We start from the raw sequence: 20,080 nt of genomic DNA on the forward strand, positions 1-20,080 counted from the left end.
TTGGAGAAATTGTTGAAGTTATTTGAAGGTCAAGAATTGGGAAGACGTGGTTGAGTCTTTTCATAGGAATTACACTCTTGGCGTTATAGTGACTCTGTTATGAAATTGGAAAATACTATTCCACAAGCAGCCAAGGATTTCTTCACTGACTATTATGTATGAAGTCATCCAGTGTATTAATGATATTCTGTTTTTCTGTTCTTCCTGTGAAATGGACATGGACTATAAAATTTAGGAGCAGAAATAGGCCATTTAGCCCATCAAGACTGCTTTGCCATTCAATGAGATCGTGGTGTTATGACAACACTCAACTTCAGTTTCTGCCTTATTCTCATAACGCTTAAGACCATTACTGATTTAAAAATCTGTCTCTCACAGCCTTGAATATACTTAATGACCATATTTTTCATGGTATGTTCCACCTGCTCATTCGCTTAACCTGTTTGTACCCCTTTCGTGAACTGTGTTCTCTGCCGAGCTTCCTGTCCTAATTTTGCAATATTGGATTTGCAATGCACTTAGTTCCTTCAAGTCATTAATATAGATCTTAAATAGTTGAGGCTGCACCACTAATTCCTATGGCACTCACTGCTCAAGGGTTTTTGATCTGAAAGTAACCCCTCTTTCCTAACACTATTTTGTACAATCGTATGAACTTCCAAATTAGAAGTTAGACGTTTGGCACCTTGAGTCTACTCTGCCTTTTGATAAGGATGTGGTTGATCTAATTGTGTTCTTGATGCTCCAGACTGCCCCCATACCCTTTCTCTGTCATCTATCTATCTATCTTGGCCTTAAAAATATTCAATGACCCTAACTTCAATGTCACAAGCAATTACCTGTGTCATAACCTTTTCTGTGGTACCTGCCTTGAAAATCCAAACATACTATATCTATTCCATTATCAGTCCTACATATTGCATTTGTAAAGAACTGGAGATGGGTGGCATGATGACTCAGTGGTTAGCATTGCTGCCTTAGTGCCAGGGACGTGATTTTAGTTCCAGCCCTGGGTGACTGTGGAGTTGGCACATTCACCCCATGTCTGTGTGGGTTTGTGCGGGTGCTTCAGTTTCCTCTCTCAGTCCAAGGATTGGATTGGATTGGATTGAATTGAATGTATTGTCACATGTACCGAGGCACAGTGAAAAGCTTTGTCTTATGAGCAATACAGGTAGATCAGAGTTAAGTAGCATAGATAAGTAAATAATAGGTAAACAGCAGCAAAAACAAAAACACAGATACAGGCAAATGTTAAGATCTTGAGTGCATTCAGTATTCTAACAACAGTAGGGTAGAACCTGTTTCAAAACTGGCTGGTGTGTGTGTTTTGTCTTCTGTACCTTCTCCCCAGTGGTAGAGGTTGTAGAAAAGCATTTGCCAGGGTGGGATGGATCTTTGAGAATGGTGGCGGCCTTTCCTTGACAGTGGGCCTGGTAGATGGATTCTGTAGATGGGAAGTTGGCCTTTGTGTTTGCCCGGGCCACATTCATCACTCTCTGTAACCGTCTTCGATCTTGAATGGTACGGTTGCCATACCAGGTACTGATCCATCCAGACAAAATGCTCTCTGGCGCACCTATAAAAGTTGGCAAGGGTAGTCACTGTCATGCCAGATTTCCTCAGCTGCCTCAGGAAGAAGAGACCAGTGCATCCACATGAAGAGTCCAAGAAAGCTTGTTGTGGATGACCATCCCCAGGAGCTTGACATACTCCACTCGTTCCACCTCTGTGCTGTTAAGTGGATTGGCCAAGCTACATTGTCCCATAGTGTACAGGAATGTGCAAACTTGGTGAATTAGCCATGGTAAATGTGGAGGTAGGGTGGAGTTTGCTCTTCAGTGCAGACTCTATGGCTGGAATGGTCTCCATCTGCCTTGTAAAGAATCTATGACTATGAATTCAGTAATACATTTGTCAAAACATTATTTCCCTTTCAAAACTCTACAGAGTCAATGTAATTTTATGCTCTGATTTTCAAAATATTCCTCTGCTAGCTCTTGCAGAATAGATTCCACCATTCCCCTAAATATAAATGCAAAACAAATTGGCCTGGCATTTCATGCTTTCTGTCTTTCTTGAACAGGCAAATCCCATTTTCAGTTTTCCAATTCACCTAGCAGAAGTAAGGGAATTTGAAATCAATTCATCCAGTTTCTCTGTAGCCACTTCCTTTCAGGGGATGCAGATTCTCAGGTCCAGGAAACTTTTAAGCCCTTAAGTTCTTTTACTTTATTTCTGGTTTTATTTTTCCGGTAAAAGTGTTTGTTTCAGCTTTCTCCCTCCCTATGCGTCCTGATTTTCTGCTATTCTTGCTTTTTGTGTCTTCTATTGTGATGACAGTTCAAAAATGAATGTTCAAAGTCTATGCAGCTCCCCATTAATTTCCCAATCTCAACCTTTTAAGGGACCAATGTTTACATAAAATATTGTTGTCCTTTTTATATTCTTGTGCAAGCACTTGCTATGTTTTGATGATGCTTGCTTATTTGAACTCTTATTTTTACTTTTTATTTTTGTAATCCTTTAGTCAATTCTTAAAGTTTCTCAATTTTCTGGCATGCTGCTCATCATTTCAAATGTACACTTTTTTTTCCATTTAATACTGTCTGTCTTCCGTAGCTATGGATGGTGGATTCTTGTGGTGGTCTGTCTTCCTCATCAGAATATACATTGCAATTTGAAATACTCCCTTAAATGTTGCCAGGTCCTATTGCTGTTCTATTTCACACCTTGTCATATATTTTATCAGTCTTATTGAATCATCTCTAACTTTAGTTTTTTTTTACTTTTTTAGTATTCACTTGAAATCTGTAATCCATCTCAATTTTTCACTGTCTTAATCATCTTGAAGATTGTTTTTTGTGCAAGAATAGATATATAATTTGAAGACTTGCAGTAAGTGTCAGACAGAAAGAAAGGTAGCTATGTTGTTGGAGATTAATCAGCTTAGTCTCAGGACATCATTTTGGGGGTTCCTCAAGTAGTCCTCGGCCCAACCACAGGGACATTTACAGTTAATTGAGCAATGTTTAGCACCTAGCGAGTTTTGAGAAGAGTTGTACCTCAGGTTGAGGTTCTGGATGTAGGTTTGCTCGTGAGCTGGGAGGTTCGTTTTCAGATTTTCATCGCTGTACTAGATAACATTTTCAGGGAGTCTCTGAATGAAGCACTGGTGGTGTAGTCCACTTCTATTTATATGTTTGAGTTTCCTTGGGCTGGTGATGTAATTTCCTGTTCTTTTTCTCAGGGGGTGGCAAATGGGGTCCAAGTTAATGTGTTCGTTGATAGAGTTCCGATTGGAATGCCATGCTTCTAGGAATTCTTGTGTGTATCTCTGTTTGGCTTGTCCTAGGATGGATGTGTTGTCCCAGTTGAAGTGGTGTCTTTCCTCATTTGTATGTGGGGATACTAGTGAGAGTGGGTCATGTCATTTTGTGGCTAGTTGATGTTCATGTATTCTGGCGGCTAGTTTTCTGCCTGTTTGTCCAATGTTGTTTGTTACAGATCTTGGAAGATATTTTATAGATAACATTAGTTTTCCTTGTTGTCTGCACAGGGTCTTTCAAGTTCATTAGCTGCTGTTTTAATGTGTTGGTGGGTTTGTAGGCTACCCACTCTCACAAGCAGCCCACTTGATTGGCACTACATCCACAAGCATCCACTCCCTCCATCTCTGTCCCCCTGTCAATTCACCAAAGATCTGTAGACAGTCCCTTCCAAACCCAAGACCACTTCCATCCAGAAGGACAGGGCAACAGATTGGGCAGCACCATGGCTCAGTGGTTAGCACTGCTGTCTCAGTGCTAGGCACCCAGGTTTGATTCCACCCTCTGTCTGTGTGGAATTTGCACATTCTCCCCCAGTCTGTGTGGATTTTCTCCTGCAGTCCAAAGATGTGCAGGCTGAGTGGATTGGTCGAGGTAAATTGCCCAGTCTCGGGATGTGCAGGCTAGGTGGATTAGCCATTGGACATGCACAGTTACAGAGATAGAGTTGGGGGTGTGGGTCTGAGTAGTGTGGTTTCGATGCAGCTGAATGGCCTGCTTCCACCTTGTAGGGATTGTAATAAAATATAGATACATAGAAACACCACATGCCAATTCCTGTTCAAGCGACTCACCATCCTGACTTGGAAATATATCACCTTTCCTTCATTGTTGCTGCGTCAAAATCCTGGACTTGCCCCCCCCCCCCCTCCAAAAAAGGCATTGTGTGTCAATACAGCACATGCACACCAGCGGTTCAAGTAGATAGCTCACCTCACCAGCTTCAAGGGCAATTCGGGATGTGCAATAAATGCTAGCTCAGCCAGCGATGCCCACATCCGAGTGAATTTTTAAAAAATGCTTATTGACAGTACATCAAGATTTCCCTGCTCCTTTGTTCTACATCCCGACTAATGAAGGCAGTATTTGTTATGCTTCCTTCACCATCCACTCTAACTGTGCTGACTCCTTTAGGGATCTATGGACTTGGGCAGTTTTGTCTCTCTCAACTCCCAAGGTACCTGAGATGGCATGGCATGGGGATCGGTTGTTTGCACTTGGTGAGGGGGTGGGGGCACGGCAGCTCAGTGGTTGGCACTGCTGGCTCACAGTGCCAGCGACCTGGCTTCAATTCCAGCCTTGGGCAACTGTTTGTGCGGAGTTTGTACGTTCTCCCTGTATCTGTGCGAGTTTCCTTCGGATGCTCCAGTTTCCTCCCACAGTCCAGAGATGTACAGACTAGGTGAATTGGCCATTTTAAATTTCCCATAGTGTTCAGGAATGTGTCGGTTAGGTGCATGAGTCAGGGGTAAATGTAGAGTAATAGGGTAGGGGAAATGGGTCTGGGTCAGTTACTCTTCAGAGGGTCAGTGTGGACTTGTTGGACCAAATGGCCTGTCTCCACATTGTAGGGATTCTATGATTCTACGATGAGATCATCCTTCTCTGTATCAGCAACACCAATTTTTTGTATAATCTGCAAACTTTTTAGTTATATCTTTTAGATTCATGTCCAGGTTGTTAATGTAGATAACAAACAACACTGATCCCAGCACCAATCCCTGTGGCACAGCTCTGGTCACAGGCTTCCAATTACCAAAACAGCCCTCCACCAGCACTCTTTGCCCCTATTTGCAAGCCAATTTTGGATCCAACTTGGCAACTTGCAGTAGATCCCATGGGATCTTATCTTTTGAACTAACTTTCCATGTGGGACTTTGTCAAAGGCCTTATTCAAGTCTATATAAACCACATTAACAGTACTACCCTCATAAATATATTTAGTCACCTTTTCAAAAACTTAATTATGTTAGTTAGACAGGATCTCCCTCCAACAAATCAGTGATGACTATCCATCATAAATCCTTGTTTTTTTAAGTGTTGATTCATCCTATCCCTCAGAATTTTTTCCAATAATTTCACCACCCCCTGACATCAGACTAGGTGGTCTCTAATTACCTGGCATATTTTTACCACCCTTCTTGAACAAAAGAACCACATTAGCTATCCTCCAGTCATCTCACACTTCACCTGTGGCCAATGAAGTATTTTATCCACCAGAACCATTGCAATCTCCTCCCATAGCTGCTTTGGATACATCGCATCAGGCTTTATTCCTTACAAAACATCTATTACCCACCACCTCATTAATCTTAACATGCTGTAAGCCTCACCATCCCGACTGAAATCTCCAGTTACAATGTCTTTCTCCTTTGTGATTGTTGATAAGAACATTCACGTCAGACCTCACCCACACCCTGGGGCTCCATGCACAGATTGCTTCTTTGGTCTCTAATAGACCCCACTCTTGCCCTGGTAATCCTCTTGCTTACAATAAAATGCCTATTGGTTTTCCTTGATCATATGTGCCAAAGATGTTTCATGGCCCATCTTTCCCCTGCTAATTTATTTTTAAGCAAATCCAATGTGCTGTCTACCCCTAAAGGACTTCCCCTATTTTTAATGTTCTGTTTCTAACATTGTGGGAGAAAAATAAAACACTCTGCCTGCCCACTACTTGTTCACAGGAAACATGGCTGGTCTTAGCCTAACAGAGTATACCCATAATACCTCAACCTGACCATAACTACCTCAGGCAGTAAGCAGCAAAGCAAGACGTCCTAAACAGCTTCCAGGCAGGAGGAATACACTCCTTAAGGTAATCTGATAACCGACTTCCTACCTTACAATAGCAACACTGCTCCTGCAGACCCTTGGGCATCCCCAGTCTCCACAGGTACCAAAACCCCACAAAGAAAACTGAGTGGCATCTGCTCTCTGCCAAGAATGCACATAACTCTGTAAACCCTTTAATGCCAGGACACTGGACATACTCTAGCAGAGGAACAGAACCTCCTAATGCAATTATTCCCTGATTGCTACTACTGCCACGTTTTCCATTGAGTGCAATTCAATTCATATTATTGTGTAATTCACACAACACTACTGTAACCCTATAAAAAACAGTCTGTATCTCTAGCTCTTGGAGAAGAACTTTTGGCATCACTGAGCAGAGTGTCTGTTCTGCACCAGTCCTATTCAATTTCTCTTCCCTGCTATATTGTGTGAAATAAACCAGACTTGTCAATTTCACTAGATCCATGTTTTGCCTCTCTATAATTCAACTTTTCTCCAACAAACATGATTCCTTCTTTTTATACCCAGACTTGCTGCCCTTCCCCATCACTCTTAGAGGAAGATGCTGACCCTGATTCCTTTTTAAAAAAAACTTCAATTTTTTAAATGTAGACTTACCTGCATGTAGCGTCAAGAATGTGGTATTGGAAAAACACAGCAGGTCAGGCACTATCTGAGGAGCAGAAAAATCAACATTTCGGGCAAAAGCCCTACATCAAGACATAGCACCCAGTCTAGGTATGCCAGATCCTGTCTATTGATATTGAAATTGGCTTCATCCTAATTTTGACATTTAACTCCTTTACTTCCTATAAGTGTTTGAAACTTAGAGTTATGGTTGCTATCCTCAAAATGTTCGCCCACTGACATTTAGCTACTTGATCGTGCTACCTGGGATGAGGTTAGCACTGCTCATCTCTAGTCGGACTATCTAAATTCTGACACAAAAAGTTGTCCTGGCTGCACTTAAAAATTCCACTGCATCTGATTCTCCCACACTGTGGCGATCCCAATTAACGTTAGCAAAGTTAAAATCCTATATGATTACAACCCTATTATTCTCACCACTCTAATGATTTGCCTACATATCTGCTCCACTATCTCTTTCTGGCTGTTGGGAGGCCATTGGTATAATACTAGAAAAGTGATTGTCACTTTTTTCATTTCCAAGCTCTACCCAAATGGCCTTACTTGAAGACACTTACAAGTTCTTTGGCTTAAAATAAATATAATTTAGCTTGCTGGGCCTCCTACATGCCACCTTCTGCCCATGTCTTCTCTGCATGCTGATCTGTCAGAGTATTGCTTCTATGTCTGACTAGACCTTGCCCCCAACGTTACTTCCACTCCATGTCCCATCCCCACTTCAAAATCTTGGCTCCAAGTTCAACTCCTAACACACAAAGTACAGAATATGGGACCACTGGATTGCGGTTTTTTTTTGTTTTACTTGTATATAAGGGAAGTTGTGGTGCTTTGTGTCCTTTAACTCACTGACAAGAAGTAAGTGATCTTGGTGATACCTCCAAAGATTACTGTCGAAATCTTGACTCCAGGTTTTACTACACACACACACACACACACACACACACACACACACACACACACACACACACACACACACACACACACACACACACACACACACACACAACATAGAACAATACAGCACAGAACAGGCCCTTCGGCCCACGATGTTGTGCCGAACTTCTAACCTAGATTAAGCACCCATCCATGTACCTATCCAAATGCCGCTTAAAGGTCGCCAATGATTCTGACTCTACCACTCCCACGGGCAGCGCATTCCATGCCCCCACCACTCTCTGGGTAAAGAACCCACCCCTGACATCTCCCCTATACCTTCCACCCTTCACCTTAAATTTATGTCCCCTTGTAACACTCTGTTGTACCCGGGGAAAAAGTTTCTGACTGTCTACTCTATCTATTCCCCTGATCATCTTATAAACCTCTATCAAGTCACCCCTCATCCTTCGCCGTTCCAACGAGAAAAGGCCGAGAACTCTCAACCTATCCTCGTACGACCTACTCTCCATTCCAGGCAACATCCTGGTAAATCTTCTCTGCACCCTCTCCAAAGCTTCCACATCTTTCCTAAAGTGAGGCGACCAGAACTGCACACAGTACTCCAACTGTGGCCTAACCAAAGTCCTGTACAGCTGCAACATCACTTCACGACTCTTGAATTAAATCCCTCTGCTAATGAACGATAATACTCCATAGGCCTTCTTACAAACTCTATCCACCTGAGTGGCAACCTTCAAAGATCTATGTACATAGACCCCAAGATCCCTCTGTTCCTCCACCTGACTAAGAACCCTACCATTAACCCTGTATTCCGCATTCTTATTTGTTCTTCCGAAATGGACAACCTCACACTTGGCAGGGTTGAACTCCATCTGCCATTCCTCAGCCCAGCTCTGCATCATATCCAAGTCCCTCTGCATCCGACAACAGCCCTCCTCACTGTCCACAACTCCACCTATCTTCGTATCATCTGCAAATTTACTGACCCACCCTTCGACTCCCTCATCTAAGTCATTAATAAAAATTACAAACAGCAGAGGACCCAGAACTGAACCCTGCGGAACTCCACTTGTAACTGGGCTCCAGGCTGAATATTTACCATCTACCACCACTCTCTGCCTTCGACCGGTTAGCCAGTTTTCTATCCAATTGGCCAAATTTCCCTCTATCCCATGCCTCCTGACTTTCCGCATAAGCCTACCATGGGGAACCTTATCAAATGCCTTACTAAAATCCATGTATACTACATCCACTGCTCTACCCTCATCCACATGCTTGGTCACCTCCTCAAAGAATTCAACAAGACTTGTAAGGCAAGACCTACCCTTCACAAATCCGTGCTGGCTGTCCCTAATCAAGCAGTGTCTTTCCAGATACACCTTTTATTTTACTTGTATAAAAGGGCACAGTCCGTCAGTACAGTAGCATTTTTATACACTCACGTAAACAAGTTCTATATGACCATGTGTAATGTTCTTCTTGAACGTGATTAAGGTGGCTTGCGTCATAATACAGAGTTCACCACCTTTCAACTGTTTCCTTAATATTGTTGTTCTTATCTCATTCAATGTAATGGAATTGGCATTTGTTTTAATTTTATAATGTCTTTTGATGGTGACTAACCTTCCTTTATCTCCTTGGCTATATTTCAGTATCTGATGCCAGTATCACACCCTCATATGAAGAGGTGGCCTTTGTTGTTGCAAAATATTGTAAAACGTAGTTACACCTGCTGACAGCTTATTTTATATTAGTTGCTGAAATAAGCTTTAGTTTTAAGTTGACCAAATATAATCTCCCAGCAAGCCTAGTGTAATGGACCTTTTTTTGATATTTCCATAGCCATGTGCCAAATTATTTTAAGACTTCATGAATAGCACAAGAAATTCTCCCAGAAAGGATATTGGATCCATTTTGGTTCAGGTGTAACCCATCCAGCTTGTACAGGTCCTACCTACCTCAGAAGCTATCCCATGATCCAAAATCTAAAGCCCTCCCTCCTATACCATTCCTTTATTTGAGCATTCTTTTGACCTTTCTTCATAATCCTGTAGTCACTAGAGTGTGGCACTGGAGGTAATTCTGAGATAACAACCTTAGTAGCCTTCCTTAGATTCTTAGATTACAACTTTAGTAGTCTTTCTCTTTAATCTACAACCTAACTCACTCAATTCCTGTTGCAGGACCTTTTTTTGTAAGCCCATGTTGGTACCGACATATGCCTCAACTGCTGGCTGTTCACTCTTTGCCTTCGGAATATCCTACATTCTGTGTGACATCCCTGACCCTTGGCACCAGAGAGGCAACATACCATTCAAGAGTCTCAGCTGTGGCCACAGAACTGCCTGTCAGTCCCCCTTACATCAGCTCTCATTAAAGCTCTCCCAGTTGTTTTCCTCCCTTGCAGTGCTACAGTGTCAATTTTGGTGCCACAAACTTGTCTGTTGCTGCTTTCCCTAAGAGACCAATCCTCCCAAAATTATCCAACATTATCCATATCTGTTAGGGGAGTGGCCACAGGGATTCCTGCACAATTTGCCCACGCCTACCAGTCTCTACTGTTGGTCATCCGATGCTTTTCTGCCTTTTTTTGCAAGTATGACATTAACCCAGCAGTTCCACCTGAGTAGTCACCAATGCTGTTATTTGCATAACAAGATTTGAATGCCTTCATTAATAGTGCTGTGGATGTCTACGCCCCAAGGACTACAGTCCTTTAAGACAACATTCCTTGAGGGCAATTAGGGATGGACAATAAATGCTGACCTAACTTTAATGTCTATATCCCATGAACTAATAGAAATCTATTAGCAGTGCTTCGTGCGAGGGGATTTTCTGATCTTGAACCCCTACATTGTTGATTTAAAGGGGAGGCTCCACTAGGTCTGGAATACACTGGCTGCTTTGAGCAAGCTGTAATGAACTTTTAATGCAAAATTATTGGAAGGGGTGAGAACCCAACTGGAGCAGTTCAAACTATTAGCTAGCCTTCAGTCTTGGTAAAACGTGCAGTCATGTTTACAGATGCTACTTAACTATTTTAAGTTTTTCTTTGTTTGTTGCAGGCCCGCGGCTAGGTCTGACAAGACTCTTGTCAGGTGAGTGTCTTACAACTGCATTTGAGTTGTACTTTTTCTGAGTATTTGGATAGGAAGAGTATTGAAATCTAGTACTGATCATCTGGAGTGAGAATCTACGCAATTGATAATAGAAAATGAAGACGTGGTATAAGCTTTGAGCTGGTATTTTGTGTGCCTTCACAGTAAAAGACTTTGAAACGTCTTAGCGATAATTGAAAATCAAGAGGTGAAAGGGAGGGATGAAATTAAAACAATCAAAAAAAGTGCAAGGAAGACTGTTGGATTTAAAGGCTGAGGGGCCACTCCCCAAGATAACATGGACTACATCCCCAGGTCAAAAGAAAATTGGCAGCGTGGGTAATAGACGCCTGGATTCTATTGTTTAAAATTCCTTAGATTGTGGAAGGATCCATGCAGTTGGGAAATAGTAAATGTTATTCAATAAAAGAAGCATAAAACTTTAAGTCAGTTTACCAAATTTTACTTTTGCTTTTAAAATTTTAGAATTAACTATGAAGGAGATCAAAACAAGGTACAGAGAGAAATCATATTGGAGCAGGCAGCACCAGCATGGCTTTGTGAAAGAGAAATTAACTTAACTAATTTATTAGTTTGGCGAACTAACTTCACCCGGTGGGTACCACAGGATCAGTCCTGGGGCCACAACTGTTCATAATCTATATAAATGATTTGGATGAGAGCTTTAAGTGTATGTCAGTTAAATTTGCTAATGACATCAAGGTAGGCATGAAGGTAAATTGTCAAGAGGAGATAGTGAATTCTGCAAAGGGATAAAAATCAAGTGTGTGAGTAGAAAAAAATTGACAGATGGAATTTATAACTTGGGTGAACTTGTCTATTTTAGCAGGAAGAATCAAAAAACAGCATTTTGTTTAAACAGGGCAGTGTTTTCAGCCAGTGTGCTGTGAGAATTGCCTCACTGTGCCATATCAATTTGTATAAAGTTAAGGAAATTCTAAAACAAGAACAGAAATTGCTGAAAAAACGCAACAAGTCTGGCAGCATCTACATAGAAAGGCAGAGTGAATGGTTCTGGTTTAGTGACCCTTCTTCAGAACTGCTGGTAGCTAGGAAAACGTTGGTTTATATGCTGGCGCTGGGGGAGAGGTGAAAGAGTCCAGTGAAAGCAAAACAGTTGGCCAGACAAAGGAATTGGTAAGAGTCAGCCTGGGAGAATGAATAGCTGCTGATGGGGACCAAGCTGCCCCAGAGAGAATGGTCTCTGTGAAAGGCTGTCCCTCCCTTGTCAGCCTTGCAGGTGGACGCTCCCTCCAAGACACCTTGGTCCATTCCCAACATCTCTCCACACCCCCATGACACCATCCCATTGTAATTGCAGAAGGTGTAACACCTGCCTGTTTATTTCCTCCATCCACATTATCCAAGGCTCCAGACATACCTTTCAGGTGAAGCAGTGATAAACATACCCTTTAATCAATGTAATCTACTGTACTTGCTGCTCACAATGGCCGCCTCTATGCTGGAGAGATGAAGGGCAAACTTAGTGAATTTCAGAACACTTACTTTCTATCTGCAAAAGTGACACTGAACTTCCTGTTGCCTGCCATGGAAGTGGGGAATAGCCAAGATCTTTTTCCCAGGCCAGGGCAGTCCAAAACTAGAGGGCATAGATTTAAAGTGAGAGGGAAAAAATTTTAAAAGGGAGCGATAGGGGAAACATTTTTGCCAGAGGATGGTGCGTGTATGAAAGGAGCTGCCAGAAGAAGCAGTGGAGGGCTGGTACAACATTTAGAAGGCATCTGGATGGATATATGAATAGGAAGAGTTTAGAGGGATAGAGGCCATCCTGGCAAATGGGGCTAGATTAATTTAGGATATCTGGTCAGCATGGACGAGTTAGGTCAAAGGGTCTGCTTTCTGTGCTGGGTTACTATCTACTTCTATTAGGTAAGCCCCCAGCCTCTGACACTCGAGCAACAATAATCCAATTTTATCCAAGCCCTCCTCACAGCTAATAACTCCAATCCAGGTAATGTCCTGGTAAACCTCTTTTGCACTCTCTCCAAAGCCTCCATGTCTTTTCTATCGTCTGGCAACCAGAACTGTGCACAACACTCCAAATGTGATCTGACCAAAGTCAACATAACTTGCCCACTTTTTTTACTCAATGTTGTGATTTATAAATGTAAGCATGCCCTTATCCCCTGTCCATTTGTGTTGCTACTTTCGGGGAGCTATGGACTTGGATACGAGGATCCCTCTGTACGTCGGTGCTCCTAATGACCTTGCCATTAACTGTATACTTTCCTCTTTCAAAATGCATCACCTAACATTTGCCCAAATTAAACTCCACCTGTCCTTTCTCCCCCAACTTTCCAGCTGATCCTGCTGCATCCTTTGATATCCTTACTCACTATCCACAACTACCAATTTTCATGTCATCTGCAAACTTGATTAATCAGGCAACTGCCATTTTCATTCAAATCAAGTTATCTACATAACAAACAACAGCACTGATCTTGCAGAACACCACTGGTCACAGATGTCCAGTGAGAAAAGCACCCCTCCGCAACTACCCTCTATCACCAAACCAATTTTATATCCAACTTGCCAGCTTAACATGGATTCTTTGTGATTTGATTTTCTGGACCAGCCTACCATCAGTACCTTGTCAAATGCTTTAGTAAAGTCCATGTAGACAACATCACTGTCCAACCCACATCAATCATCTTCTTCACTTGGTCAATCATGTTTGTGAGACAAAACCTCTCCTGCATAAAGACTTGCTGACTATCTCTAATATGTCTATTTTTCTATAAATGCAAGTAAATCCCGTCCCAAAGAATCTTCTCCAATAATTTCCTTACCACTGATGGTAGGCTCACTAGTCTATGATTTCCTAGATTATCCCTTATGCCCTTTTTAAATAAAGATCGATCACTGGCTGTTCTTCAGTCTTCTGGGGAATCGCCTGTGACTCAAGCTAATACAAAGATCTCTGTCAAAGCCTCATCAATCTCCTCCCTTCAGAATGTGGTAGAGCATTTAGAAAATAGCAATTGTAACATAATTCAGTTTCATACTAAGCTGATAAAGATCAGTCAGTTATTAAAATTAGCTCACCTATCTATCTAGTATTGATAGTATCCTTGTAAATCTTGTTTTGCACCCTTTCCAGTTTAATAACATTCCTCCCTATAGTAGCGTGATCAGAATTGTACGCTGTACTCCAAATTTGGCCTTATCAATGTCTTGTGTTGCCGTAACATGAGTCCCAACTCCTGTGCTCAGTACTCTGACTGATGAAGGAAAGTGAGGCAAACACCTCCTTCACCTGTCCACCCGTGATGCCACTGTCAAGGAACTGTGTATCTGCATCACTGTTTCTCAGTTCAGCAACACTTCCTAAGGCCCTACCATTAACTATGTAAGTCCTGTCCTGGTTTCGACTTGTCAAAATATCTTGCCAAAGTGCAAACCTCGTATATATCTGAATTAAACTCCATTAGCCATTTCTTGGCCCATTGGCCAAATTGATCAAGACCTCATTGTACTCTTAGGTACTCTTCTTCACTGTCCACTATACCACCAATTTTGGTGTCATCCACTAACCATGCCTCCTATATTCTGATCCAAATCATTTCTATAAATGACAAACAATGTTGGACCCAGTACCGATCCTTGCAGCACACTGCTTGTCACAGCCTCCGGTATGAACAACAGCCCTCTATAACCACCCTGTGTCTCCTACTGTCAAGCCAATTTTAAATCCAATTTGCTAGCTCTCCCTGGATCTCATGTGATCTAACCTTATTAGCTATTCATCCAGGTAGAATCTTGTTGAAGGCCTTGGTAAAGTCCATGTTGATATCATCTACTGCTCTGTCTTTATCTATCTTGATCGAGAGTTTTGAAAGATATGCATAGGTTGTATAGCTGGAGTCTCTTTCCCAGGGTGGAAATGTCAAAAATTAGGGGACAAAAAGTTTATGGTTCGAGGAGGAGTGTTTAAAGGGAATGTGCAAGGAAAGTTTGTCACACAGGTGTTGGGAATGAGCTGGCAGGGGAGGTGGTAGAAGCAGATATGATAGCAAAGTTTGAAAGCAGTTTCGACGGGCACATGTACAGGCGGAGAATAGAAGAATATGAACAGTGTGCAGGCAGATGGGATTAGTTTAGAATAGTGTCAAGGTCAACACGGGCATGGTGGGCTGAAGGGCATGTTCTGTGCTGTGCTGATGTAAAGTTAGTATGTCAAAGTTAGAATGTTATGAAGTTAGCACAAACAACAAATCATAGGGCAGCACGATGAGTCAGTGATTAGCACTGCTGCCTCACAGAGCCAGGAATCTGGGTTTGATTCCAGCCTTAGGCGACTGTGTGTGGAGTTTTCACATTCTCCCCGTGTCTGTGTGGGTTTCCTCTGGGTGCTCTGGTTTAGTCCCACAATCCATAGATATGCAGGTTAGGTAAATTGGCCACGCTAAATTGCCCATCATGTTTGGGGATGTGTAGGTTAATTGCATTTGTCAAGGGTAAAATATAGAGTGGTAGGGGAATGGGTCTGGGTGAGTTACTCTTCGGAGGGTCAGTGTGGACTTGTTGGGCCACTGCCTGTTTCCACACTGTAGGGATTCTATGATTCTACGATCAGTTAGAAAAATTGAATTTTGTCATTTGTTGCAAGGGGAATGTGACACGTAAGCAGGAAGTTTTACGCAACTGTATGGGGCATTTGACTGCAGCTAGACTACTGTGAACAGTTTTGGTTGTCTTACGATAGAGCTTTCGAGGCAATTCTAATAAGGTTCACTTGATTCATTCATTGAATGAAAGGATTATGTTTCAAAGAAATGATTTGGAGATGGACTGGGGTGTACAAAGTTAAAAATTGTACAACACCAGATTATTATCCAACAGGTTTATTTGGAAGCACTAGCTTTTGGACCACTGTTCCTTCATCAGGTGGTTGTGGAGTATAAGATCATAAGACATAGAATTATAGCAAAATCTTACAGTGTGATGTAACTGAAATTATATATTGAAAAAGACCTAGATTGTTTAAGTGTCTCATCTTTTAGAATGAACATGTTGGTTTCAGTTCTTTCATATGTAAATTACAGAACTTTTTTAAAAGTTATATTCTCAAGTGAACTTGGTGTCATGTTAGCCCAGAGAATGCATTGAAGGTATGAGGTGCCGACTGTCTGTGCTACAATGGTCAGATTGATTCTAATTTTAAACAACGGATTTACATCATCTTACATGGATTCATGCAATTTTTGAGCAAAATAAAACTTAATTCTGCACGTACAAATTAACCCCACAAATTTATATGTGTGCGCATCTGGTTTTATGTGGGGTTTGGTTATGAGTGTATGTGAGAGTGTATATGTGTGTGTGTGTGAGCGAGCGCGAGTGTAAAGGGGTATAAGTCTGTGAGAGGGTGCGTGAGAGAGTGTGGAAGTATATGTGTGAACATATGAAAGAGGGTCTGCGTGAATCTATGGATCTGTAGGAGTGTGTGTGTATAGTGCAGAGGAGTTGCCTGTGGTGTGACATGAACTCAAGGTCCCAGTTGAGGCCATCCCCATGGGTACCGAACTTGGCTATCAGCCTTTGCTTGGCCACTTCGTGTTGTTGCCGGTCCCAAAGTCCACCTTGGAGGATAGTTACCCAAAGGTCTGAGATCCAAAGCCCCAGACCGCTGAAGTGTTCTCCAACTGATTATTGTGCGGTGTCCGTTCATCCGTTACTGTAACCTCTGCTTCATCTTGCCAATGTACCATGCCTCAGGGCATGCTTGCCTGCAGCGTATGAGATAGATAATGTTGGCTGAGTCACATGAGTACCTGAGTCACTGATTTACTCAGGTTCATGGATGCCCTGAGGCATGGTTTTTTAGATTAGATTAGATTACTTACAGTGTGGAAACAGGCCCTTCGGCCCAACAAGTCCACACCGCCCCACCGAAGCGCAACCCACCCATACCCCTACATCTATCCCTTACCTAACACTATGGGCAATTTAGCGTAGCCAATTCACCTGACCTGCACATCTTTGGACTGTGGGAGGAAACCGGAGCACCCGGAGGAAACCCACGCAGACACGGGGAGAATGTGCAAACTCCACACAGTCAGTCGCCTGAGGCAGGAATTGAACCCAGGTCTCTGGCGCTGTGAGGCAGCAGTGCTAACCACTGTGCCGCCCAAATTCCGTGCCACCCAAAGGTACTTTGGCGAGACCAAGCAGAGACTATGGCAGTGGATGAATGGACACCATACAGCAATGTGTTCCCTCCCAGTCAGAACACTTCAGCGGTGCGGGACATTTGACCTCAGACCTTCAGGTGACCATCCTCCAAGGTGGACCTCGGAACAGGCAATAACAAAAAGTGGCCGAACAGAGGCTGATAGCAAAGTTTGGTTCCTATGGAGATGGCCTCAACCAGGATCTTGGGTTCATGTTACACGACCCCACTGCACTATATACACAGACAGACACACCGTCAAATACTCTAACACACACACTGACCTACAGACACATCACAGACCCTCTCTCGTACGCTCACACACAGACTCCCACACTCTCACATGCACCCTCTCACAGACTTTATACGCCTTTACACTCTCTCACTCTCACAGATACTCCTAACCATCACCCCTACACACACACTCAAGTATAAGTTTGTGGGGTGAATTTATACTTGCAGAATTACATTTTATTTTGCTCAAAAACTACATGAATGCATGTAAATTACTGTAAATCTGTATTTTAGATTAGAATCAATCTGACCATTGTAGCTCAGACAGTCTCTCACAGGGCAGCTCACACCTTCAATGCATTATCTGGGCCAACATGACACTAATTGTTAAAGTTCACTTAAGAATGTAACTTTTAAAAAAGTTTTGTGATTTACACATGGAAGAACTGAAACCAACATGTTCATTCTGAAAGATGAGAGACTTAACAAACAATCCAGGTCGTTTTCAATATATAATTTCAGTTCCATCACACTAAGATTTTGTTATAAATTCTTTGTCTTACGATCTTATATTCCACGACCACCTGATGAAGGGGCAGTGATCCGAGAGCTAGTGCTTCCAAATAAACCTGTTGAACTATAACCTGGCGTTGTGTGATTTTTAACTTTGTTCCAAAGGAAGGTTGAACAGGTTGCCCTTTGTTCAATGGAGCAAAAGAATGAGAGGTGATCTTATCAAAATGCTTAAGGTCTTGAGGGAATTGGTTGGGGTGGAGTCCCAGATAATGATTCCTCTTGTAGAAGAGTCTAAAACTTAAAAGCATTATTTAAGAATAAGTAGTTCTACTTTTAAGACAGAGGCTCGGCGAGTTTTTTTATTTGTTTTCCCCCTCAAAACAGTATCTAAATGTGAAATTCTTTTCCCTAGAAAGCAATGAAATCTATTCAAGGCTGACTCATGTTTTTGCTAGATAAAGGAATCAATGGTTATGGGGAGCAGGTGGAAAATGGAACTGATCCCACAACCAGATATATTGTGATCTTATTGAATGGTGGAGCAGACATTAAGTGGTCAGATGGCCTGCTCCTACATTTGTACGAATATTAGAAGTTTAAAGGGTATTGCTGATGGAATTTCTATTGCAAAGTAGGAAGGAAAAGTCAGTAGAGACATTGTCTTAAAATAGATAGATGAGCCTTTGTGGATAATAGCTCTTTGGTACTAGCATCTTTGTTTCGAATAAACTCTCATATCTCTTTGAATAGTAAAACTACCTAGCAATGCAGGGCATCTTGAGGCCAGATGAATTTAGGATATATCCAGGCTGGCTTTAGAAACCTCTAGCATCTAGCTGGCCTCCCCACTGGGCCCCTAGCCTCCTTTTTCATATTGCGGTCACTTTTTGTTTTCAGTTCTCACTGTTTGAAATTTCTTTTTCAGTTACTGTGTATGGAGTATATCTTTTTCCATCATTTAGATTTCTATTATGAAGAGGCACCTCTGACAACATTTCACTGAAGTAGCGGGAGGAGATACTTGTTAACAGAGTATTGTTCTGCCTTCCACAGAGCTGCGCTGTACGCCTGGACAGTTTGCGTGTAATACTGGAACAATTCAGTGTATCCCTCTGACTTGGCACTGTGATGGCTGGCAGACCTGTGAAGATGGCAGTGATGAACTGGATTGTCCAGGTACAGTATAAGCTGAGAGATTGTATTTTGTGATTTGGATCTAGAATTCTCTCCTGTATGATTTGTTGTTGTGTATACACTTGTGAGCTAAGTTGAGGTTTAAGGACTCCTTTGACCATATGTCTGCATCTCTCATTTCTGATTTCCTTTCCTCGTGCAATCAAAGATCTGCCTGCTGATCAGTGTTCCTGAGAGTCATGGAAAACCTGGAAACCGTTCCAGGCATTTTCAAAATAAACCATAATTGTTGAAAAGTCAATGAATTTTTAAAGTTGGGTGAAGCTTGTCCTGAATTTGGGTGGAATTCCAACCCCTTGCAATATTTTTCCAAAGTCTATCTAATCCTCTCCAGAAGGTTTATATTCTATCTGCCATGTTCTGCTGACTCAGAAGGCCAGTCCAAATCCTTCTGAAATGGCTTCACATCTTGCTAACTTTGTATCATTTGCAAATGTGAAAATATTGTACTTTGTTCCCAAGACCAAATCATTAATGTCTAGTGAACACAACTGGGGAACTGGAATCAGAAATTGCTGTGGAGGGATTTGACAGACTAGTTTACTAGGAAACATGGCTCAAACCAGAGGATACTTAACATCCTGAGTTATAAAACTTTTAGTAGAAGATGAGTGGGTAAAAAAGAAGTGTAACAGTCTTGGTCAAAGATAGTATCATTACCCTTGAACAAGTGCTATTCCTGAATTAGAATCTATATGATTTGGAGGTATGAAACAGGAAGGGAGCAGTGACCTTGTTGGATATTTATTACAGACCTCCAAATGGTAGGGAGAAAGTAAAAGAGAGCACTGTCCTGCAAATTTTCATAATAAGTATATAAGCAAGGTTGTGATAGCTGGTGATTTCAATTACCCCTGGCTAGATTGGAAAAGAGTTAGAGGGGCACAGACATGGTGAAATTCCTGCAACGTGGAGGAGAATTTTCAGGAACTGTACGTTTCCAGTCCTACCAAGAAAGGAACTGTTCTGGATCTAGTCTTAATCTGTGAAAGAAAGCAGACTTAATGTTTCAGGTCCAGTGCCCATTCCTCAGAACTGAGCTTTTCTTGCAACTTCTATTTTTGTTTCTAATCATCATTTCAACATTGTTGACAAGAGGACTGTGAATGAGATGAGGAGAAGCTTCTCAGAGTTTTTAGGATTTGGAATACACT

At 42.0% G+C, this 20,080-nt stretch overlaps 1 protein-coding gene across 2 annotated transcripts in view; it reads left to right on the plus strand.

The window, feature by feature from the left end:
• Positions 1-20,080, plus strand: part of dgcr2 (DiGeorge syndrome critical region gene 2) — an 88,356-nt gene that overhangs the window by 12,727 nt on the left and 55,549 nt on the right. For both annotated transcript variants that reach the window (XM_072587031.1, XM_072587032.1), the window contains exons 2-3: positions 10,736-10,768; positions 18,786-18,908. In XM_072587031.1, the coding sequence (XP_072443132.1) occupies positions 10,736-10,768; positions 18,786-18,908 (156 nt within the window). The remainder of the gene's footprint in view (positions 1-10,735; positions 10,769-18,785; positions 18,909-20,080) is intronic.

The sequence above is a fragment of the Chiloscyllium punctatum genome, chromosome 17, assembly GCF_047496795.1.
Source record: "Chiloscyllium punctatum isolate Juve2018m chromosome 17, sChiPun1.3, whole genome shotgun sequence".
Classification (NCBI taxonomy): Eukaryota; Metazoa; Chordata; class Chondrichthyes; order Orectolobiformes; family Hemiscylliidae; genus Chiloscyllium; species Chiloscyllium punctatum.